Source organism: Xiphophorus couchianus, chromosome 14 (genome assembly GCF_001444195.1).
Source record: "Xiphophorus couchianus chromosome 14, X_couchianus-1.0, whole genome shotgun sequence".
NCBI classification, from domain to species: Eukaryota; Metazoa; Chordata; class Actinopteri; order Cyprinodontiformes; family Poeciliidae; genus Xiphophorus; species Xiphophorus couchianus.
In genome coordinates this window covers 17,890,214-17,915,835 of record NC_040241.1, presented here as the reverse complement: position 1 = coordinate 17,915,835, position 25,622 = coordinate 17,890,214, and the positions used below count along the sequence as shown (strand labels likewise).

At 38.3% G+C, this 25,622-nt stretch overlaps 1 protein-coding gene across 1 annotated transcript; it reads right to left on the bottom strand.

Moving 5' to 3' along the window:
* Nucleotides 1–228: 228 nt before the first annotated feature.
* On the bottom strand, nt 229–23,320 carry dok1b (docking protein 1b). The gene is made up of 5 exons (XM_028038864.1): nt 22,919–23,320; nt 6,744–7,064; nt 5,724–5,814; nt 5,469–5,641; nt 229–3,946 (listed from the first exon to the last, which is right to left on the bottom strand). The coding sequence occupies exons 1-5, from the start codon at nt 22,973–22,975 to the stop codon at nt 2,618–2,620; spliced, it is 1,971 nt and encodes a 656-aa protein (XP_027894665.1). The 5' UTR covers nt 22,976–23,320; the 3' UTR covers nt 229–2,617.
* Between the last annotated feature and the right edge of the window lie 2,302 nt (nt 23,321–25,622).

The window sequence follows — 25,622 nt, the reverse complement described above, 5'->3', positions numbered from 1 at the left end:
TTGTTTGGGTCTTTTTTCCTTCTTTTTTTTTTTTTTTGCTTTTGCTTTTGAGGCTACGCTTTTACGGCGTGATTAAGTGGTTGGAAACAGACTGAAACAACAAAAACAGAGCAGAGGAAGAGAAGTGAAGGATGAGGTCAGACTGTTTTTACTGTCCCGGTCGCTCCAGCACAGAAAAGTCCTTTCTAACACGAACAACAGATTCTGATTGGACCAGAACACAGAGGGGAAGAAATTATGAACAGTTTAATGACTCAGTTTAGAGAAAAATAACGTTTAGAGACACTTTTATTATCAGATACATTTCCAGACAGCACAGCTGTTTGTGACACGTTTACACACAGACCGACACATTGATTAGTTTCATATTTAGTTCATCTAATCTATCGACAGACACATTCAGGATTCTTGTGCAGAAAGTTGCTCTTGGGTCCATGCATGTTTTGGTAATTGGATTATCTCACCATTAAAAAAAACAAGTGGATATTTCATATTTTACTAAATAGAAAAAATATTAGATTAAAATTTGAGGCAAGCAAAAATTTTATTCTGTTTAGATTTTTATAGTATAAAAATATATAATGTTTTTTTTTCCCATGTTTTAAAATAGTAAAATTTGTACACATATATTTCAAGACAGTGCATTTTCTGTTCTGTATATTTTAATTTGTAAAATAAAAATTCAGATGGACACAAAAATATAAAATCTGGACAATAAAATTTCTTTTTTAAAAATACTTTTGTAGCATTTTTTTATTATTATTATTATTGCTTCATGAACTTGTTGGGAAAAATAAATAAATGAAAACAAACGTCTTCCCTATATGGCGAGTGACGTCACTGAGTGATGCACATGCTTTACTAGATGGAGAGTGTCAGAATATGAAAAACAGGCCAATTTATTGTTTCTTTTTACCCATAATTTCATGTGTTTAATATTGATAATATATTAAAAATGTTACATTTTTCCTCTCTACACCACTGATGATTCACGGTTCAGTATTTGCAGATTTTTTGTGAAAGGTGACTCAAATTTACTCACCGAAAACGCGTCCATTTGTAGATTTATTTTCTTAAAATATGGGGGGAAAAATGCAGCTGGGAAGCTGAAATACTCAGACTCAATGCTACTTGACACGCTATTGGCTGGCATTCAAAAGCAGCCAATAAAAAAAGCTTCAGTCATTTTCCTTCATGCTGATTGGTTGTTGCTTAAAGAGCGTAAATAAGGAAGATTCTGCGGTAGTAATAAGATGGTTTCCACTTGAAACATATTAAGGCATATTTGGTGTTTGAACAACTAAATTTGGTATTTTTTGAGGGAATCTGAAGTATTCATGGATTTTAACTGTGGTGGTCCTTAAATGTTTGTAAATGAAGGTAAGTTAAACTCACACCGAATGTTTTCATGGGTTCGGACTGTGATACATATTTTAAAAACATTTTAGTGCATGTGGCAAACACTGCCCGTTACTTTACACGTGCATCATTAATGTAAATCATATACTTCTCGAGCCCATGGTGTGGAGGGGATTCATTTTTTGCTGGTTATTTTTGTTATTTACCACTATTAATATGAAAACACACATTTAAAATTCTGAAATTTCCCTGATTGTTTTCCAAAAATGAAGCAAATGCAGATAAACAAGAGTGTATAGAATAAACACATTCTTTAACATTTAGACAAAGGATAGTCAAAAAGAAGAATAAATAAATGTATTGCTGATGTTGAAAACACTCAAAAATACCATATATGGGCAATGATGTCAAAATTTCAAAATATAAGAAAGCGAGGCAGTGGTCAACTCTTCTCAATGATTTTAAGTTTTTATCATTTTAAATATGGTTTCAAATGCGTGCAATTCTATTTAATACTTTATATTATAACCCAATTGTTTTTTGTTTTGTTTTCCATTACTGGGTTCAGGCTTAAAATCCAACCAACAAAACATGCAGAGAGATTCTGACCCATTTTGTGTTTCCAAAGCCCGAAGCCGTCCTGTTTTTATTCCCCCCGTTTCATTGGGGGAGTCCAGAAAAAAATAATAAAGAGCTTTCCTATTGTTGAAGTCAAAGATCGACTCCTGACCATCACATTCTATTTCACATTAAACACAGAAGAGACGCAGTGCAAAAATATGTCTGTCTTTTCCATAAGCACAGCAGGAGTTTGTAGGAAAAGAGGAACCAGGCCGCTTTCCTTCTCTCAGCTTGTTAAAGTGAAGACAAATCCATTTGGGTTGTGTGCGTGAGTGTGTGTGTGTGTGTTCCAGTAAAGTGGCTGGCTCTGGCCGCACTGTGGCTTGGTATGCCAATTATGGCTTTGCCCATGCAAACACTCTCCCGCTCTATGACACGCACACAGGGTGGCCCAGCGATCACTGCAATCCACATTTCAAATTGCGCCCGTAATGTGGTTTTCTCATAGTTGTGAGCTAATCTCCTCCGAACCAGCTGACCGTCTCAGATAATTGTTGCAGTCCGCGTGGACGGAACGAATGTGAAACGAGAAAATCCCGAGGCAGACGCCCAGCGTTCTACTCCGAAGCTTCTCTCCGTTTTTCAGCGAGAGAGAGTAAGTAAAGATTTGTTTTTGGTCCGCGTTTTACAGCAGCGGTCAAATGTCTCCCAAGTTGTCATAAATTATGTCAGGTGCCCTGAGCGGGGCCTGGTGGTTCTTATTACACCACACAACGGATGGAGGAGGCTTCTGTTTCGACACTCTACTGTACAGCTCCTTCCCGCCTCCTCTGGAGCTCCACATGTTGTTGTTGTTGTTTACGTTGCTACTGGAAACAGCGTGTTTCCCAGCGGGAAGAGGCACTGGCTCCTTCCGAGCGAAAGCGCTCTTGTTGGGCTTTGGAGCGGTGGCAGGTTTGGGAAACTTTGGCGTCGGAGGTTGCGGCATTCCGCGACTTAGGCCCAGCAGCTTTGGAGAGTGTTTCTGCAGCTCCGTCGGCTTCCCGTGGGAGCCGATGCTGTAAGTGACGTCCAGTCCTGATGGAGGCCCGACCTCTTCCTGTTGCCTCTGAGGCTCCAACCGGGCCTCGTCATAAACAGTCATCCCAAGGCTTACGGGAAGCCTGCTGCTTCCTTTGGCGCAGCCTTCTGGTTCGTCATATATGTGGTCCGCAGAGGGCGCAGGAGGGGGTGAAGCCCCTTCCCCATGACCTCCTGGGGGTCTTTTGCTGCCAATCACCCCCTTTCTGGCTCCTCTTCCTCCTCCAGCCGACCCGTTCAGACTCAGTGCGCCCGTCTTCTGGCTCAGGTCCACGCCAATCTGGTCGTAGAAATGCGAATACAGGTCGGGAACTTTCTTTTGGTTGCTTCCCGTGTGGTGATGATCTCCTCCGCAGGAGTCGTCACCCACAGGTCGAAGGCGTGGCGTTGGCACCGGAGGCGAGGTTTGGTTCTGACCTTTGATGGTGTCCACTGGGTCTGAGTAAAGGCCGTCACAACTGGGAACAAGCAGTCGCACTGAGTCGGCTGGCTCAGAATAAAGACTTGTCTGTTCATCCAGCGGGGCTACAGCTTTCCCTGCCAGTCCTCTGGGAGCTGGGGGTTCTGGTAAGCTCCTCCCTTTGTGTCCTCCCTGCCCTCTTCCGACTCCGTCTCCGCCCTCCCTCTTCCCAAGCACTCCGTCAGCCGAGCCCGGCTTGCTGCCGCCGGAATCGCCGTCCGCTTCCCGACTGCTGCAGCTACTGCTGTCCCCGCTTCCCGCCGCCATGCCGCAGCCGGGAACGCCGCTCCGAATGTACTGGAGGGACAACGGGCAGTCGGGGTCTAAGCTTTGAGGTCCGCTGAGGTGGCGCTCCTCGGCGTGGGCCTTCTGAGACTGGATGGCCAAGTCAACCAGTGTGAAGATCTCATTGCCTTGTTTTGTCTCGAAGGTAAAGTTGCCAGGGCCGGAATCGCAGCGGCGTCCCGCTTCAAAAGAAAACATCACCTGGGGAAAGAAAAGACGAAATTAAGTCAGATTTATTATGCTTCCTTGAACAGATTATGATATTAAATATGTTAGCTACATTTTTTGCACAAAATCATTCTTAGATAATGAGATTTTAGCTTTTGAGCTTCTTTCAAAATCAGCTGTTTTAGGGCGTCTTGTCACTTTAAATCCAAATAAGCTGCTGCTGACCACGCCCCCTAACTCAATGTTTACACTTGCATGTAAAAATGGCTACAAAACAGATGCGTCAGTTATATTTATTAATTATTTTCTTTCGATTATTTCAGGGGTCAATTATTTTTGTTGCAGCAAAACATCTTTGAAAAGCAGAAGTGGAGCTTCCTGCACAAACAACAATATTAGAGCAAGTGACTTCTGGATGGTAAGTCAACAACAAAGCAGTTCTCTTTTCCAGCAGCCACTGTACAGTAAATACAGCAGTAAAACCAGCTTATCGAGTGTGCTGGAGCTCCTCTGGGGTTGCTAAGCAACGCCACGGTGCTGATTGTGACTTAACAATCGGGAGGTTTTTGAAACGGCTCATTTTCCACACACCAGTTGTTTCTATGTAGAGGCTAAACCTTAAAACCAAAGAGTAGCAGGTGTTTAACAATGAAGTCAGAGGAAGAACAGACGTAGCAACAGACGTGTCGAGGAGGTATCTGAAGTTTCTTAAGACTGCAGAAAAGCGAGAGAAAGCAAGACTTTCATCAGTTAACAAAGAGGCTTAATGGAGTTCAACAAAGTTGATGTTTGATCCTTCGAACAAACTTAGTCACATGTGATTTTAACTGAGTTTCTTATTAAATAGAATTGTGAAATCATGTATTCTGACAGTGGAATACTGACAAAGTTTTGCCACATTTGCAATGGAAACAGTTACTGGCCTCCATGTTTTTGGCATTTACTGGGTTCCGTATACCTGACATAAATGAACTGATGCCCTCCTCGGGTGAGAATGCATGTGAATTAGGTTTGATGGAGTAGGGACAAATCTGAAACATGAGGATCACTACTCTTAAATATACACATGGGCACTGCTGTTTTAATAAACATAATCATGCTAATCATTAATATAAGATACTGATGGTGTAGCATCATGTCTGCTACTGATATAAATAATTACTGGTTGCCCATAGCAAGAAGTCCTGTAAAACTTTCCCATAATGTATCTCTTAAAGTCAACTACAAATTGGCTAAAATTGGTATCGGCAGGTTTCAAAGTTCTAATCAGTCATGTTACACTTGTTATAAACAGACAACAAATAAAAACTTGAAAGGTCATCTGTCAGTTTTAGATCACATACTCTATCTTGAAACAACATTGCGAGACAGAAATGACCACAAACGGGGGTGCTAAATATAATCTGACCACATCTGTGGTATTTATGCTTCCTCCTTATGATCACTGCTGCAGCCAACAAGCTTCCTCTAAGAGTTTTCTGAGCAACTCTTGCTCAGAAAAGAGCAAGAGTTGCTCTTTGTGTGTTTTGTTCAGTTTGTCTGGTGAGGCACTCACCCGGTCCCTGCCGTATCTTCTCAGGAGCTTGTAGGGCCACACCAGGATGTTCCTTTTTGTCTTGGGCTCCTTTATAATCAGCGCTTCGTTTTCTGCTTTCAGCCAGTAGCTTCCTGCGAGCCCGCAACGTTCAGACGCCTCGGTGCGTTGAACTGTCACCCAGAACTCATTCACTGTCAAGTGATAAGGTCCATTAGGGATCGTGCTGGAGTTTCCAACCAAAGGTCATAAGACTAAATTGATCAATGTCCTTACCCTCCTCCCTGGAGTAGTAGATGAGGTTCTCAGACATCTGCAGGTCCTGGGGTCCTCCATTACTGTCCGTCAGGCTGCTGCCGGTCCCCCCCTGTACTCAACCAGAGAGAAAACATCATGTTAGTTATCTTATTACTCCACCTTCCCATGAAAGAGTAAGCTGTTTACTTCATCTTGTTTACTCCACAGTGTGCATAAAAATATGCCAAGGATAGCCACTTGGATAATAATTGTTCCTTCACACCTGCGTAGGCCACTGTAACCGTTTGCCTAGAAAGTTTGGTTCATTTGGGGAGGTGTGAACTCTAATCCGGACCAAAAAAGCAAACTCTGGTCCACCTAAAAGCCTAGATTTTGGTTTAGTTGAAGTGAACTCTGGTGCGGTTTGAATGGTCTAAAAGCAGGAAGCAGACTACAGCGCAGGGTATTCTGGGTCAATACAACCAAAACAAAAGTTACGGGATAACGCTGTATGATTTGTGGTCTTTTACCAAAGACCAAAGAGAAATCCTACAACCGCTAAAATCTGACAACACTCCATTTTTGTTTACATTTTGTGAAGAAGGAAGTTGAGCTCATGTCTTCTTCAAAGGCTTTTGTGTCGGTTCCTTCAGTGGTTCTTGGTGCAGCGCCAAGAAGAGAGGGAACAGGCTTCTCCAAAGAGTTTGGACCGTTTCACACAGAAAGCAAACCGTGCCAGTTGAAAATGTAATATTGGTCCCAATCAAACCAGCTCTACTGGACTGGAAAACACTGTAAGTGTGGGCAACACAACCAATAAGAATTTTCAGTAATTCCTATTAAATTAATTTTCTGTCTGTGTTTGATCACAGTAAGGCTCAGAGACTAGAGAACAAGAGAGACATCAAACAGAGCAGACACATGCACAGGAAGTCCTAAAAAAACATTTCCACCTATGTGTTAGTCACTTGGTGCACACTCTTATTTCCTTTAGCAACCAAATGAGTGAACTGGTCATCCTGTTTTCAACAAAAGGTGAGAGCAGAATGGCAGAAATACCTGAAAAGCAATGTCACACATGGTGTCCATCCAGTCCTTCGCGTTGTTCTTCTCTGCCGCAAACACATGCGTCTTGTCATTTGTTTCCACGCAGAAAGCCGCCATGTTGTCTTTGGGGCAGCTCTCGGTCAGGGCAGGCAGAATGGAGATGCACTCCGACAGTCGGATGATCTTCTTGTCCAGCTTCCTGGTTTTCTCGTTGGAGCCGCTAACCAAGCTCCCGGCGGACCCTCCTCCACCCGAGGGAGAGTCGAAGAACTCGAGGCGGGCGATGCCGTTTTGGCTGGCAGGGTAGAGGACGAACCAGTTTTTCTTCCATTTCTGATGGGTGGAAAACAAATAAGGGCTCAATGAAGAAAGTATTGAAACAATCCATGTGTCAAAAGAGAAGGAGGCACTGTTGGACTTCAGTCATTCTCTAAAATGCGCTAGTGATCTGCTGTATTGAAGGGTATAACTCCAAGAAATGTTATCTGCCATCAGTCACTCAGATAGTTTTGTTTGATCAGGGGGTCAATGTCTTTTAAATTATGTGGCATTAACAGTCACCAAACCAAAATAAGTTGCAAAACATATTTCAATTTAAAGTCAACAAAAAATAGGGCCGTGAACTTTTAGTATTTGTGAGAATTAGCAAACCACAACCACCTGTGAAAAACCGAAACCCTCAAATACTTAAAACCTGCTCCAAAAACACTTACAAATACTTTTTTTAAACTGTTCAAACATCAAAAATACCTTAATATGCATTAATACAGTGGAAGCAGACTTAGTGCTAGCACAGAAGCTAACTTCTGTGGTCTTTCTTTTCTCCGCTCTTGGGATATGATAAAACTGCCAAAAGTGTCACATTACACAGGAAAATTCCCTCATGCCATCCCAGTCGGGACAAATGCACCATATGAAAGCTAAAATCTGTATTTCTGTCTATGACAAAATATCTCATAGTCACAAAAAAGAAAAAGAGGCAGTACGAGTTAAGACTGTAAGGCCAAAAGCATAACATTTTTCTCTGGATTGCTTAAGACTGCAGTTTGTCTTTGTTCTTCCATCGCAAAATGCAAATGTTGATTTGGCTCCGTCACTAACCCAGTGAACGAAGGAGAGGAACCGGCTTTTTGTTGAGTCACTTACAGATATTCTGCTTGTGCAATATAATTTCACTTCTTGCAAAGATTTTCATGTTTATTTGGCAGTTTTGGAGCAAAACATGGGTGAAGAACAGGGAGGATGAAGAAAAACTTAAAGACTAAAGTGAACACTTTTTTGTTTATTAAATAAGTCTAATTTTATTACCATATTAAAAAGAAAATGTTATTCATTTCCACCGAATATTTCATATTTTTATTTAATTATTTATCCAATAATTAAAAGGACAGAAATTGTTATGTTAAAGGTTAGTTTTCTAATACAGCAGAGGTATTTATTTTATTGCTATTTAATTACAGAGGTTATTGTTTGTATAACTGGGAAAACGTTTTGAAGTACAATTGCTCTTAGGCAATATTCAAAATGCAGGAAGATCTCATATCCACTAATTAGTCCTCTCTATGGTAAAAACAGTACAGCACGTTTTCTCTTAACATTTTTTTATCTGTAAAAGCTGATGCAACATAAAACTTCTTTTTTTTTTTTGCTTCATCTGTCCAAACAATGGAAAACCAGTGCTTTGTGCAAGCTGGGTTACTTTAAACCAAAACTGAAACTTACAGATCACATTGTAAAAACTCAGAGGATGTGAACAGAGGTAGTTGGTAAAGAGTCAGAAATTATCTTCACTCAGAGATAACGGGTCGGGTTGACCACAAACAATGGGGGCTGAACACTGCAGTTTATTCTGAATATATCGGTCTGAGTGATAAGTGGGTCTTTCGTTTGCTGCCTGAGGCTTAATGTAGGAGGCATGTGGTGATAAATCAGTTGTTCGAATCAGCAGGCAGAGACCACTCTCAGAATTAGTCATTCTGTACTCAGCAATTCATCTCCTAAAAATCAAAACTGGCTTTAATCTGGACGTTTTAAACCAGCTGGGAATTATAACGACATTTATGTCGTTTAATACAGAAAAATGATTCTACAGAGAAAGTTACTTCACAGCAACATAAGAGGTTGATGAGACAAAATTTCAATCAGAATGTAACAATTCAATACGTGCTACTAAATCTTGAGGAGTACATCATTTTTCTTCCACTGATTTTGAAGTTTAGATCATTGTTTAATTAAATTCATTTTTAGTTTTTCATTCAATCTCCACAACAATGGACAGTAAAAGTTCTGGTAATAAGATCTATTTTTCTTATCATTAGGCCAGAAACTGTCTGCTTTTTTCCACATCCCATGAAAGAAAATGTATCTATGCTCTTTTTTTTTCCCAAAAGTTTTATGTTTTTCTTTTTTTTAAAGTCTAATAAAAAAATAAAATGGTGGCTCTTTAAACATGACAACAAATGTGCTAAAGTAAACACTTAATCAATATGGATAGAAAATATATTAGCTACAACATTAAATTATTTCGCTGAACACCGATCCAGAACCGTATAGCATTCTGGGGGATGTAGGCAGAAAGGCTTTAGCTATTCAACCTTTCACAGCCAGGTTGGTGGCATCAACTAACTCACTCACTCTGGTTACCTAGCAACTCACTCGCTCTTTGGTTACCTAGCAACAACCTGTTGAGTAACTGGCAGCAGCAGTTTCAGGTGCCTCAAAAATGCTTAAAAATGAAAACATAAAATGAGAACAATAGTTCAATTGGAAACTGTGGATAAAGCAGGATAGGTCACACCATCAGATGGACAGTTTTTCAGATATTTAAACCAAAAAACTAATCAATAATTATCAATATTGACTAATATGAAACCCTTATATTGTGATAGGTTTTTCAGCCATATTGCCCAGTCCTAAAAAATACGATTAACATTTAGATATATTTTTCCTTTTATTAGTTCGGTAACTGTGTGCTTTTTTGCTTACATCCCATAAAAGAAAATGGATCTATCATCTTCATTTTCCCAGTTTTGTTTTTCTCTCTTTTAAAGCCTACCAATAGAAATAAAAGGGTGATTCTTTAAAAATGACAGCAAAATTTCCTACTGTAGATATTCGGCCCAGTTCAGTTTCACTTTATTTTGGTAAATTATCAACATTACACACAGAAAACAGAAACAAACTACTACTTTACAAACCCGTAGTTTACCAAAACAGGAATAGACTGAAGCTTCCTTTACGGGGACAGGTCCAGTTATTGGCTTTTACAAGCTCAGTAGCTCCTGAACGAGTTAAAGACACGCCACAGTCAAAACCAGCTGGAAGCTTTATCTTTTTCACCCTGAGAAAACAACAGCTAACAACGATCACTTCCTCCAAGGGGACAAACAACAAGACACTCAACCCTGAACAATCACGCAGGTGGCAGGAGTTGGTTTGCACGTGTTTAGCGCTAACAATAGCCACAAACACAAAGCATCACACTGATATACATATCATTATGGTATAGAGGTATGACACGGCAGCTAAAGTGAATAAAATGGATTTTGGAAAAACCCTACTTAGTCTGGCAGCAGTTTGCAGTCCCAACAGGCCATGCTTCATTGACTACATTAGTCACAGAGTTCAGGTTTGCCCCTACAGTTACTAACGCAGCAGGATGACAGTCAGAGAGAGAGAGAGAGAGGAGCTTGTGACAGGAAGGTCAGTGGTTTTTTATAACCTTTTGACCAGCTGGGAAAATCCAGCTACAAGAGAACAAAATGAAAAACAGCTGCAGATCCTCATATGAGCTCCAATCAGAGGGACGTTCCCCTTTCTCAACTGTCTGATAATAGCTAACTGAAAGGCCTCGTAAAAACGCTTTCTGACCTTCATTGTGTCTCAAAATGCTGTGTTTCATCTGGGTGATTACAGCCATATATGTGACTGAACTAAAATACTGTGAGAAAACAGTCTAGTCTAGAAATCAAGACTAGTTACTTAGACCTCTGTTTTCTGTCAAGATGTCGGCGAGAAGCAAAGTTATAAAGAAATAGAGGTGAACCGGGGGTGAAATTGGCAGACTAGACTTCAGATTTATTCCCACCATTAGTTCTGCGTATGTCTAGGCCTGTCGCAATAACAAATTTTGCTGGATGATACATTATCCAAGTACTTATTGTGATAAATTATAATGTTGTTTCTAGTAATATATCAATAGCGGCATAATAACGTAGGTTCACCCTCACCACGACTGATAAACTTTAATTTTGTAAAGAACCCGTGACACTGGAACTGGCAGATGATTTAAATATCCAAAATAAAACGCGGCAACCAAAACTGTAAATAAAACAGAAATAAAAACTGCACACAACCGAAACCATCGATAAAAAGTGTTGTTACATTTCTGTAAACAATACTGCCCTTCAAAAAATATGGATAAGAATGGAAATTATAGTTATTTGCTCTATCTCCCGCTTCATTGTTACTAGAGCAAAAATCTCCCCGACCCGTCCTTTGAATCCTTTTGAGGAGCTTTTAAATTTGCAATCGGTCTTCAACTGGACGCAGCACTCAAATTTGGACACACCATTGGTCTTTACGAGGTTCTAAAATTATGTCTAACCTTAAGTATACGAAAACACATTCCAGAGACTGATTAAGTTACACAGAAAACAACTACATTAGATTATTTTAGACAGAGGATGTTCTACAAGCTACTGAGCCACGTGTTTAAAATACCTTTTCCGTTTTGGCTTCTTTCTTGCGTTATAATTTCCATGCTAACATGCTTAAAAATACCCAATTAAATCATGCAGGAAATGTCTAGAGATAAAATGATTCAAGAGACCTTTTATAAGACCGTGTAGCAATAACCCAACAGAAAGTTAGAATAAAAAGGAGCGAAGTCTTAAGAAAGACTGAGTTAAATGTGAATATTTACATCCTGACAGCAGGTTCTGGTGTTACATGAACTCTTCAAAGCGGTCATCTCTTCACTATCATTCACAGCATGAAAATAAGCATCATGTGAGTCGGTCTAATTACAGAATGACGCTATTTGCATGAAGGCCCAGGTACAACTATAGCCACAGGGTGTTGGCGATGAAACACTTGATCTCAGGCTAAAATTGTATGACTTTATTAATCTGATGCTATGGTTTTATTTTAATGCTTATGAACTTTCACCAAATGAAACTATCTGAGCTACAAGCCAAAGGTTAGCTGTCCTAAAAATGTCGATATACTGTTTATCTGGTGACATAAACAGTAATTACCTTTATAAATTCTATTTATAAAGGTAAATAGAATTTATAATTACATTTATAAATTCTATTTATAAAGGTAATTAATTAAGATTTTGCAAAAAGACTCTTACAGGACGCTGGTTGGAACTGCAGGTTGTAGTATTCAGAGAAATCCTTGAATCCTTTTCTGTATAAAAGGCAGATTTTCACTAGAGTTTTGGTTCCCTAAACACCAGGAATCCTAAAAATAACGGCTCCTCTTTCTGGCCGCAAAGCTGATTTGTCGGATTGTACCAAGACGAATGCCGACTTAAGAGGACATCCCTCCACTTTAAGGAGAATTACTCAATTTTATGAAAAGATGCTATGGGGCTTGTTACATTATGTTACATTATGTTATGTTACGTAACATGGTGGTGTGTGACATTACACAGAATTATGTTACATGACGTTACATTACGTGGGGCTACACGTAATGTAGCCCCACGTAATGTGGTAATGTTGTGATGAATCAATAATTAAAATAATAGTCAACTAATTTTGTAATCGATTGTTAACTGGAGTATAGAACCAGTCAAAAACACAGTCTGCTAAAAGAACAACATAATCAGTAGTAATTAAGTTAAAACTGTACGAAAAATATGTGCGATTTGCATTTAATATTTTCTACCCAAAACAATTCATGTGGCATAGATTTTAGCTTCACCCAATTCAAATTCTGTGAAAAAATCTCATATTGAGCACCTACTGCTATCAAATTAATAATTGAAAAAATTGTCAACAGGTCAACGTTACACTGTACTGGTGTTAAGTCGTGCCGTAAAGTTTGAATTTTTCACATTTTGATGTCGCAAGTATTTTTTTTAGCTGTAAATTTAAAAATATTTTTAAATAATTGAATTATCTAGGGGTTTTCACACACTTTTATGTATTTCTAATATTGTATAAAAAAGGCTTAAGGTACAAAGAGTTTAGGTTTTGTGTTAGGTGTAGTTCAGAGTGGATCTCAGTGACTAAATGTGAATATTTAATAATTTTTACTTTATTCATCCCAGCAGGGAAATTATTTCGCAGTTACAGCACACGACAGGAGCTGTGTCTGCAGGCAGCCAGCTGAGCCGGCGCCATTTTCTGAAGAGGCAGAGGTCGTCGGGACCGGGAGTCGAACCCGCGACGGCCTCCAAACGTGGGGCGTGCTAACCCGCTGCGCCACCACAGCACGCCCCAAATTTACATCCTGACAGCAGGTTCTGGTGTTACATGAACTCTTCAAAGCGGTCATCTCTTCACTATCATTCACAGCATGAAAATAAGCATCATGTGAGTCGGTCTAATTACAGAATGACGCTATTTGCATGAAGGCCCAGGTACAACTATAGCCACAGGGTGTTGGCGATGAAACACTTGATCTCAGGCTAAAATCGTATGACTTTATTAATCTGATGCTATGGTTTTATTTTAATGCTTATGAACTTTCACCAAATGAAACTATCTGAGCTTCACCCTAACTCAGAGGTGTCCAAAGAGAGGCACGGGGGCCATATAACGCCCTCGAAGTGATGTCTGGCGGCCTTTGACCAGCAAACAAAAACAGCACAAATTAGCTTTTCCAGCTGGAGGTTCAAAATAAAGTACTAGAATTGAAGTTAAAGCACAAAGTATTCATTGTTTAATCAACCATGTTTATCTGCTTTTAATGCACTTCTTAGTAAATCGGACCACAAACATCCAGTGACCTTTTCTTGTGGTTTTGGTAGAAAACCTGGTTAAATAAAGCAGGAGGTTTTACAACATGGCCCATTTTGTTTGTTTGATTTTGTTTTAAACCAGACAAATTTGCAGGTGTTTATGTTTCCTGATATGATTTACAGCTCCCTTTTCTTCACAAATCAGACGTCTTGACTTTATTAAAATATTGTAATATCAATAACTCTGAAGATTAATCAGTTATCAGATCGAGCATTTTTAAGCCTTTTTATACCATGTTAGAAATGCATTAAAAGATGCAAATAAATATATAATGAAAAAATATAATAATTCAATTCCTCTAGTGCTAAAACTATGCTACTTGAAGAGTTTTGGCTTAAGCTTATTTACAGACAAAGGTTTTTTATCCTAAATGAAAAATGTATGTTTATTTTGAGCAGCTTTGGCAGTTACTGCTCTGAATGTGTTGGTTTATCAGCAAAAACAAGATTTCCACCTTTTTTTCAGTCTGTTAACTATTAATCAACTACAAAATTAGTTGAAGATTATTTCAATAATCAATTAATCATGTTTAATTCGATTAATCGTGATTAACTGGTTTAATCACGATTAATAATTGAATTAATCGTTTCAGCCCTACTTTTAACTTGACAATTTTTTCCCACATGGCAAATAGTTTGGATATATTGTCTGATTTTCACCATCACAGACAAGTTGGTTTTTTTTGCCTGCAGGCTTTGAAAGTCCTTGACCTAAATATGTTACTTGTGACATTTATAATTAGCCAGAACAATATCTGTCGTTGTGTAGGCGAGCACATTTTTTATTAACCTCATATGCATACACGCACTGAGGCCTCAAAGATAACTGCCGGAGAGGACAGGATATATGTGGGAAGGTGATTACCCAGGATTCTCTCTGCTTCCTTCTTCTGCGTCCAGGTGCGGGTTCAGAAAAATGCTAATATGTAAATACGTCCATCTGTTCGTGCTGTTGAGCGCGGACCATCTGGAGTTGCTTTCATGCAACAGTTTTCTCGTACGAGGTGTGACGCTCTGAGCCGTGTTGCAACGTGGTCCTGAAGTGTGTGTGAAACAGCTGGTCCATATAAGGCAACAGAGCGTTGCACTGAGTGGAAATTATGCAAAAAAGATCATGGCAGAGAGACGGAGAGAAACTTCCTCACTGGTGTGGCAACAACCAGCTGAGTTTTACAGAAACAGGAAAGCTTGAGTGACTTTCTTTATAGTTTTGTAAAAGTGTATTTGGTGGTTTATGAACGTCTCATAAAACAATCATAACAACATAAAGGCCCAAAATGCTCTGAACAACACCCCAGTTTGAAATGTTTAGTGTGATTCACGGCTCAATTTGGCTGCCTAAAAATACACAATAATGAAACCCATTCCCGTACGAGTTGCGTTTGTTATTAGAATATCACCTTGTGCGTGCATGCAGAGCGACCCCGCCACTGAAACATCCCTCTGGTTAAACACAACATCATCTTTATCTTTGACTGTAAAGAATAACTAAACCTCCTTAGCGTGAGTAGACACAAAGCAGAAAACCAGTGGGCTTATTTGAAAGTGTGAACGTCTGTTTATCAGAGCGTGTCTGCTTGGTAAAACGAGACGGACTAAAGAGGCTGTTTGTGAAGTGGGTTTCTGAGGAAGGGAAAAGAGAGAAAGTCTAACTGCCTTGACCACAGAGTGAATGAAAACATGTTTCAATTTGACAATCGTCTGCAGAGGCGCTCTCAGCATGATTAGTCTTGCGTGTCCCTATCGCCTCATGGTACGCAAGACCAGAAACTGCTTGTGCAGAAGAGAGAAATCTGTATTTAGAGAATGCAAATGTCCACAGCAGATCAACATGGATGACACGTCCGTGCAGCATATCCATTCCAAACCACTGGTACATTTTTCTGCAGAAAGTCACTCCAAATTACTCACAGAAAATTTGCCAGCAACATATCTAGAATATTTTTAAAAACCTAAGCTTGGGAAGCTGAAATATCCTACAGGTGCAATGCTACTTGACTCGCTATTGTCTGGCATTTAAAAAGCAGCCAATCCAGAAGCACCATTTATTTTCCTTGTCACTAATTGGCTGTACACACGTACATGGAATAAGGAAAACTGTAGATATTAGCTTCTGTGGTAGCGCTAAGAGTTTCCACTGTGCTTACTAAAACATATTGAGAGATATTTGGTGTTTGAACTATTAAAATACAGTGTTGTACGTGTTTTAAGAGGAAATCTGGATAACCGTTTCAAAAGTCAGAATCAGAAGATGCAAAGAAAACAGAAATAGACGGATTAGTGCGGCTACATCATGGAGTAGTAGATAAAAACAAAAACCATGACTGTATTTATGTGACAGCACTAACTGGAGCAATTCTATGATTCAGATGTGGCTTAAAAACTGATGTATTAACCTTTAAGTTGAGACAAGGCGACGTTAGATCATAAAAATGAATGTATTGATGATCTAATGAAGCAGAGAAAATGCTTTATCATCCAGCACATGCTGTTTGTTGCTCTTCAATCCTGTACAGAAGCATCAGTTTTTGTTTCATCGTCTTTCTTTAGTAAACTGGCCTTTATGTAGAGCAATTTACATGGTGGGTATCAAAAACTGAATAAAGTTTGGTTCACCAGTCCAGGGGGCTGATGCAGATACACTTTTTTTTAAATTTTCACTGAAGTCTGGGATTATAAAAAAGACCCAAAAAACATTAAATCGTTTGCAATCTTCCAAAAAAGGAAACGGAAAACCTAGTCATCTTTTCTAATGACTTTCCTCACCCACAAAATTCTGTTTTGTAGCAAATAAGACCAAAAACATCCTGTGAGTTTTTACTCAAAACCAGACCCATCTATTAAACTTGGCAAAATAAATAAAGAGTATTCATAGAAAGACTGACTCATATTCTGGCACTGGGAATTCTGACAAAGAAATCTAAAAGAAAAAAGTTTTCATATTTTTTTCGTCCTTTTGTATGTTTCAAATTTGAAATAAAACTACTTAGTTTCATTCAAATATTGGGTATGCAGTTTAAACAAAAAAAAATTATTACATTTAATAAATTACAATTTTTTGTGGCCCACGACTACAATCAACTCGACACTTTTGGCCCCCCGTATACTGCTATGCGTGTTGCCATATATTATGTAAACAGTGTTTTGTTTCCTCATTTCACCATTTCAGATTTAAATTGATGTGGCATTAACGAGCTTCTGTAACAACAAACAAGGAAAGTGATTTGTTTTCACCAGGAGAGCCGAAGCAGAGGCACAAACCTCAACGAATATCAACGTTAATATAAACGTTGATATTTAAGTTTTTCTTGGCTCATTTATTGAGTTTGTGCTGAATAATTTGGCCAAAATAAGCACAAAATTACATTTTAAAAAAATATTCATCACAACCCTATAACTTTTTCACATTTCATTACAAAAACACTGCTAATTGTTTTTGTTTTTTTTGCAGGGGAGCAGAGTATAATAACATGGAAGTAAAACAATGCAGGTAAAAATCTGAAAAGTGTGGGTGGCGTATTAACATCACTCTGCCAATATTAACCTAAAAAAAATAACTTTTCACAGATATTTTTGGGTCTCTTAGTTAAATTGTAGAGAGCCTGAGAGAATAGGCTTTCAAGTCTTACAGCAGATGCTCAACGAGTTTTCGGTCAGGACTTTGACTAGGCCATCATAGCACACTATACTGTGGCGTACCACTCTTTTGTTACTCTGCAGGCTCTAACCAGTTTTCTTTGGGTGCTGCTCTGTATTTAGCTCAATATATTTTTCCATTAGCTTTGACCAGCATATGCACAGCATGATGTTGCCACTACTGTGTTTCTGAGTTGTTTTGAAGGTAGACAGTAAACCACAGAAGGGAGTTTTTAAGACTTTCTTGCAACGCTGAACGTTTTTTTCTGAAACTCGTTCATCAAGGCGAGATTCAGAGAGTGCAGGACTAATAGTGGAAAGATTCTCACACCTGAGCTGTGGCTCTCTGCAGCTCCTCTAGAGCTACATTTTAAGGGTTTCTATGATGAATTTGCCGTTGTGTCATATAGTCTTTCCATTTTCAGACACTCAAAGTTTGGCATTCTGCATTAAAGCCTCATTTTGCTTTAAATTAAACCACATTTTTATCCATCATCTCTAACGTTTAGTGCAGAACATACATTTTTAAGCTGAAACAGAAACTGTGAGGAAAAACGTCCCTTAAGGCACCTAAACATCTCTTAGACCCAGGGCCGGCCCAAGCCTTTTCATTTGAGGCCCCTCATACCAACATGTCAACACCAGATACATTATCACTCCTAAGCCACTTCATATGCAAAATACATACTAGCAGCATTAGCATTATTTGTAATTACCTTACATATCACACCAGTGTTATTATTACTGATTTTGACCTTACAGGAGTAGCAAACAAAAAAAAAATTGGATTTTGAGACACGTAGTGGTATTTAAGTGTGCCATATTATTTCAACTATTTGAAAATAACACCAGCTGACAAACACTAAATTTACAATAAATAAGTTACAGCTTCAGTATGTAGATTTTATTTTTTAAAAATGTATTTTTTACACATTTGTTAATGTGTCACCCTGTCATGACAGAATAATATAAGACAGATAGCCTGTGAAAAATCAATCTCCTCGCTGAGCTACTATTGCCGTCTGAAGAAATGCACCGCTCCAGGCCAAAAACAACCAATCTGAGACAGGAGGAAGGTCTTGGCGCTGTCAATCATCGTTGTGAATGTGCTGCTAAATGTTCTAATGGCAAAGAAACAACTCACTGTTGTGAGCAATGCAAAACCGTTTATGATGCTAACTAGCCCTAGCATTCACAACAGGGAGAAGCTGTATCATAGCAGAGAGCAGAGAGGGAGTCGAAGGGGATGAGCGGCACGAACACAGAAGTGATTGACAGCACTAAGACCCTCCACCTGGCTCTGATTGGTTGTTTCTAGACACCAGAAAGTAGAGGAGCTCAACTGTTTTCAGATTATTTGTCTCATTCCAAACTGTCACAACATACTGACAGTTTCATCAAATATGTAAAAAATATTTTTATAAAAGTTACATACCGCGGCTTTAGCAAGTTTGACATCTTATATTTGTCCAACCTGAAAGGAAGAGATTAACCTATTATTTGTGCAACAACTATAAAAATAATATAGAAATCATTTTCCATGTGTAATAGCATTTAGTTTGTATTATTTCATGCTATTTTAAATAAATCATGCTAGCTTGGTGCTCTTAGCGGCCATTTATCGTGCACATGCCTTTTGCCGGCTCTGCTGAGAAGTAAATGACATCCTTCTTCCTAAATCATAACAGTTTATAAGCATAATTATTTGACCACATCAAGGTACTTAGTTATTACCATAAATGATCTGGTGCTTCTTTCTGGGAAGTTTGACATTAGCATCTCAGTGCAGGGCAAAAGAAGGGGAGGAGACCTGACAGTAAAAACCCAACCAATAACCTGAACTGATGTTGTATAAATCTCATAGCCTCAGGGAATGTATTTCTGGCCAAGCATGACACACATCCCGGTTGAACCTGTCTGCTGCCAATAAGGAGACAAAGTCAAAATCTCAGCCAGTGTTTGGTCGACAGCTGCAAGCAGGTCGCTGAAAGCTTCTGCTAGCTGCAGGTCAACAGAGCACAAGTCTGAGCAGCTTCTAACATGCGTGCGGTAGAGCCAGGCAAGCTGATGCAGATACTCCACGGTAAATCTGGTGAACAATCACTTAATATGATTGTTCTGAGCTCTGCTGCTCAGATCTGTATCCAGAACCAGAGTCTGGATGACAGCTTGGCAGGTTTACAGGCTGTAATTACAACAGCAACTTTAAAAACAGTCATCCTTTTAGATATTTATTGTTCCTTTGGTGATTCCTGAGGGAAATTGGTTACATTCGGTTTTATTAAGAAGCATCAGCATGAAAAAAAGAGCCGAGTACAAAGCGCTAGGGTTACGTTTATGATTAGATAGTAAAGGAAAATTAGATTTCTCTCCCTTTTAACATTTCTGTACCACTTTGTGCCGACTTATGTAAATTCTCAATAAAATACACAAAACATCTAAGAGTGTGACAAGTTTTACAAGGCAACCTGTTACTAATTCTCTCCGTGTCAAATATTGTCACCTTCCTAACATAATGTCCTATTTAAGGTAAGTAATACTTTGTCAATTTTTTTTTTTTTTTGCCTAAATCATCTTTTGAAAAGAAAAAAGTTGTGAGTTTTTTTGTTAAAATAGATTTTTTGGCAAAAACTGACAAAGTTAGGAAGGCGATATGGACGATATTTATCACGGTTTTTTTATGTGATAAAACATGAAAAAACAATATTTTATCACGATATTTTGTGGTATTGAGATAACAATAAAAGTGACGATAAGTAACTATTTGTGACATTTCTTAGTTTACTGTTTGGCATTAGCTGCATTAAATGTGTGCAAATTGTTGATATTCTGCTGATGTTGAAAAAACACAATTATGAAATTGCTGTGTTTCCAATAAATGAGAAATTAAATGAAAGTCACACGTAAATAAGCTTCTTCACGCAAAAAGTCATTAAAAATCACGGTGGCAATTACTTTATATAAAAATACAACTTTTTTCAAAACTGTCGCATTTCCATTAAGCAATTTTATTTTTCATAATTTCAATCTTGTAATGGAAACACAGACTGTGACTGCATAACATGGCAATCTTAGCCTCACATAAACAAATAATGCTCTTCAAAAACATTTTCACTAGTAATACATTTCTTTACGCTTCTTTTGGACAACAGTCGCATAAAGACATGAGATTTGTATCAGTAGACGACACAGAATAAATGCACTTAATCATATTATATACTTAGCAAACAGTAATAGTAAAAATAATAAATTCCAATTTAAAAACAATAATACAACAATAAATCAAAATTTATTGCAGTAAATGATAAAACGACAACTATCACATATTGCGCTTTTGCTTCAAAAGCAAACAAGTCAAGGAAGAACCTTGTTTAAGTTTTTTTTGTTTTTTTTGTTTAACCTTTATTTCCCATTTAGATTTAAAATCTCTTTTTCAAGAGAATCGTGACCAAAGTCTGGCTGCCAGAATGTCTGCACATGGCGTCTGCGAGCTTGATTTGTTGCATCTTGTGGACCTGCAACAACTGCCACAACTTCCCACATCACAAAAAAAAAAGACACAACAGTCTGAAACAGAAACCTGGCTCCTTTTCTGTCACATTTTCCAACCGAACACGTGGGAATCAGCCCTATATGTACATATGTATGTGTGTGTGTGTCTGTCCACTGACTGTTCTGAAGATTGCATAATTCACCTCAGCAAACCTCAAACTAGTTTCAACACTTTCAGAATAACTAAGGTTCTGCTTCCTGTTCTATTTTTTCTGCAAGCACTCGTGCTTTTTTTCATCGCCTCCCCCTACCCCCTTTCAGCAAACTTCTGTTTTGCTCAGGCACAGAAATAATGCGTGTCCATTTTCTATAGAAAACACACTATAAAAGACATTGAAAGTGTTTCTTGGGAGCATAAATATGCATTGTGAAGTGGTGATTTCAGAACAGGAAGCATGGGGCCAGAATGTTTTGTCGGTTCGTGTCATATGACCACCAGAGACAGAGAGACGAGGCCAGACAAAGACCGTCTCACAAGTCTGGACATCTGACCGAGTTGTTATATCTAGCGGTGCTGCTGAGAGACTAAACTGGAGCATGGATGCCAAACACAGGAAGGCACAAACATCAGCTGAGGTGTTTATCATCGGAGTTTCACTCTGTTGGTTTGCTGGCTGCAACAAGGTGTGAGAGAGCCGCTTTCAGAGTCAAAGGTAGTTTGATAAGTCGTGCGGATGATCGCAATCAACACGAAAACATGCTATCCCTAATAAACAATAAATCAATTAATCGAATGATGATTGTTTTTCTATTTTCTTTATTTCTAACAAAAATTGGATGATAAAAGGCTTCAGTCTGGTGCATTGGTCTCAACTAGCCTCTTTACTGTAGGTCAATGTTGCTTAAGAGACTTCAGTCTCTGCATTTATTGTTTTGTTTATTTATTTTCAATATTTAAACTGTCTTCCACTTTCAGCGCTACATATTCATTAGAATTTAAAGTTTACTCATGTTTGCATTATTATCTCTTTATAACTATTATATTACTTGAAAATGCCACTTGACATTTGTTTGTTGAGTTTGTTTCAACCTCATAACAACGGGCTTTTTGGTAGCATAAGTTTGATCGCTTAAGTTTTCTGCTAGTGGACCATCATTTGATTCAGTGTAAGAACTAGAACCTGCAGCATACCGGGCCTTGAAGGCTGTCTTTGAACGCCAGTGTCCTAAGGTTTGGTCCAATAACTGGTATGAAGGCATACCAAGGTTTAAAATTGAAGGACCAGGCCGCCTTGCAGCCATTGAGTCAGCCATTAATTCGTATGCAGAAGTAATGAGAGCAGATGTCTGACTGCTAAGCCTTGACCCAAATTGGGTCATAAAACAGAACCTGCATGACCCAGTTAATGATTTAAAGGCATACCAACATCTATAAGTTTTTCTCTCGCTCAGCTTAAAGTTGTTTCAATGGGATGCCAGAGAATGTGCTGAAGTTGAGCATTTGGAGCAACACTACTCCTATCCCATCTGTTGCTGGACACTGCTGGTCAGCTGGCTGAAAGGAAAACTACTCCACTTTTTCTTTACTTAAGATATGTTTGAGTAGTTACAAAATATTTCTAGCGACAAAAACACACATAATTTAAGGAGGTTTGGTAAATTTTTCGTGTTGATACTGTAAAAAAGATAAAATGAAGCATAATTTACTCATCTTGAGTGAAACTCATGCCTTCTCCCTGCTCAGGAAATTGCATTAAACTGCAATATGTTGCATAAGGGATTTTCCTTTTCTTCCTATGCGTGTTCACAGTGTTTTTACTCAGCATCACAACACAATAACAAAGTTAAATCAGTGACCAGCCAACTTACTAACAAAAACATGTTATTAGTTTAAAACTGTGAATGTCATCTTCATATTTTCTGTGTAAATGCTTAGAGGTTCAGGGCTATTTCTAGGTGTGTAATGAGCGTTTTGCTAAGAAATAAAACCATTTAATGCGTCAGTAGAGATCCGCATTATCAGCCACACACATATTAGTCGTTTGCTCAGTGGAAGTAAATAAGTAAACAATAAAACTCTCACCTTCCCAAACTTTTGGTGCTGCACGTAGAGCTGTCCCTCTTTAACATGCGCGTCCATGATCCCACACTTTTAAGACCAACTTTCCTCCAGGAAAATCAACAACAATGACGATTCAACTTGAACTTGATCAAAGAAAATCGCTTTTTATAAATATATTGTGGGTTTAATTATCTCCAACTGCGACTTCCCTCTTATTCCTCACTTCCGTCCCTCAGGCGTTTTAAAAAGCGGTTTTGTAAAGACGCGACAGTGTGAGGCGATGCCATGGTGAGGGCAGAACGAGAGCGGTCCAAAAAGACACCGCGCGGTTCCGTGAAAAGTTCAGTACTGTCCGTGTAAAGTCAGCAGCTGGTTTATCTGTTTCTTCTCACTCCGCCAGTGAGGATGGAGCGGCAGAGCGCCTACAGCTGGCTTAAACACAAACAACCCCTTCCTTTTGGCTCTTTCAAAATAAAAGCAAATCGTGTTGGCGCGATATGTTAGCCTTTTTTTTAATCTGCGCTTTGGTTTTGGTCCGGGTCTAGTGTTTTTGTATTTAACTTTGTTTCTTGTTTAAAATAAAGCAGTTAAAACTGTTGCTCCCATTTACATTGTTTTCTTTGTTTTATTTTGCTGGTCCGGTGCTACTGTGTTTAGATGTCTGTTTGTTAACTACTTACCTTTACTTGAGTAACTTTTTGGGGGGAAAAATACTTTTAGGAGTATTTTTTACTATGCTTTAGTTTTAGCTGAGGAATTTTATAATGAAGTATTGCTACTCTTACTTGAGTAATTCAGTGTACAGCTGTCCTGCTGATTTAATTTTGGATTAATAAATGGATAGCAAAAGGTGTTTAACAGCTTAATAGCTAAAACGGACACTTATGGGTTAAACATACTTCTAAATAAAGTTTTTTTTATCTTTAATGCAAAAATGTATATATTTTTGTTATAGTTTTTGCTTCATTCCTGCTCTCAGTATGTTGGTCTTTCAGTAAATGGCCTCTTATTGAGTACTCTATTTAACAATTAATCGATTATTTCATTAATTGATTCATCACGATTAATTCCATTAATCATTTCTATTAATAATAAAATGTGGCGCCAAATAACCTTTAAGAGCGTAACAGTTGAGGCAGTAACTCTTATTTTGAAGTCGTTGCTTACATCCGGTATCCTCTTGTAGCGTGTCATGCTTGACGTTTGTCTGCCTTTAGCAGCAGAAGCAGCACCGCTCCTCTGCTTCCCTCCACCCACCTCCTCACTATTGTGTAACTTCTTCCTTGATTTCACCTCTGACACGCTCACTTTCCTACCTCACCGTTCACCCAAACTCTAATTAGCTCTGTTTCTTTTGCTCTCTATTTGTGTCGAAACGAACCTCGAAAACTCTTACTTACATCCGATGATAATGATGGAAAATTATGAGCAGGGTATAAATGTTACAGAAAGCTTAAAGGTTTTTTTTTTTTTTTTTTTCCTTTTTGCATAATAATCCGTTCCCTCTTTTCTGTAGACCTGCTGTTGGTGCCAAAATAAATACGTTTTCACTTCAGAAAAATTGCAGGAATTTTAAATTAAGCAGTGTGTGTTGGCAAGTGGAGCTGCCCAGCTAAATTAATATGTTGCAGATGCCTCCTGTTCCTGTTGGCTCGCAGTGTAGCTGTGCTGTGTCTCCAGTGGTGATAAATCTTATTGACATTATTCTGACACTGGATAAGGATTCTTGAACAATGAATCCCAGTCTCAATTTGAGGCCAAAATGTCTTATTCTGTATTTTTTTTGTTGTTGTTGCAGTTTAGTTTTGCAATAACTTAACCAACAAAAGATAAACTCAATCGCTTTGCTGTGAAATTATCAAATGACAAGGTCAGTGTATATAGCAATAAAATCAAGGCGCTGTATCGGGAAGAGAGGTTGGAAGATAGTGCAGCGCTACACTTTGGTCAATAATCATAAAGGGTCAGGAAGTGGAGATTATTGGTTTTAAACACCTTGGTACACTTAAACATAAAAAAATATATATATTTCCAGTTCCATGTAGATTCTGGTTATAAAAAGTCAAGAAGATGATTTTCTCATTTGAGAAAGTTGAAAAGTTTAAGTGATTAACGGATAATATATTGAGTTTTCTCTCCTTTAATACAACATTTTGTTTCCGTTAAGCATCTTAACAGACTTAATCAGGTGATTAATCAGGTCAAGATTATTCTGGAATAAAGCAGCTCTCTCTCACCAGAAATGATATCTAAGCATAAGACGGTCATTGTGATCAGTGACCACTCTTCCCTCATTGTTGTATTTGATTTTGGCTGTGTACTTTGTGCATGTTAGGATTTATTTGTGTGACCTTTAGTATTCTGAAGAGAAATTTCATGTACATTTATAGTAAATTGTGGATTTTGTGCATTTTTTCCACATTTTTAATTGATATCTTTATAACAAGCTTATTCATCTTAAAGAGAGACAGTGTGTCTAAACATATAACTAATACTACTACTACTATTATTGTTGTTTTTATTGGTGTTTTACAGATAAATACAGCAACATACAAATCAATAACAGTGAGGATAAAGTCGTAGCAATTGTAGTAGTAATAGTATGAAGAAACAACCAGAATAATAGTTTTTATTATTTAAAAATTTTATAAATAAACTCAAAATTATAATTATTTTTTTCTTTATTTATTTGCACATAAAACTTTCAGCAGGCACAAAATAGCAC

Bases quoted from the DNA above. Each gene is read 5' to 3' on its own strand.
- dok1b (XM_028038864.1), bottom strand. From the start codon at position 22,975: ATGGACGCGCATGTTAAAGAGGGACAGCTCTACGTGCAGCACCAAAAG. The intron at 7,065-22,918 runs GTGAGAGTTTTA...TCCACCCATCAG, and splicing joins AGCACCAAAAGTTTGGGAAG to AAATGGAAGAAAAACTGGTT. The intron at 5,642-5,723 runs GTAAGGACATTG...ATCACTTGACAG, and splicing joins CTACTACTCCAGGGAGGAGG to TGAATGAGTTCTGGGTGACA.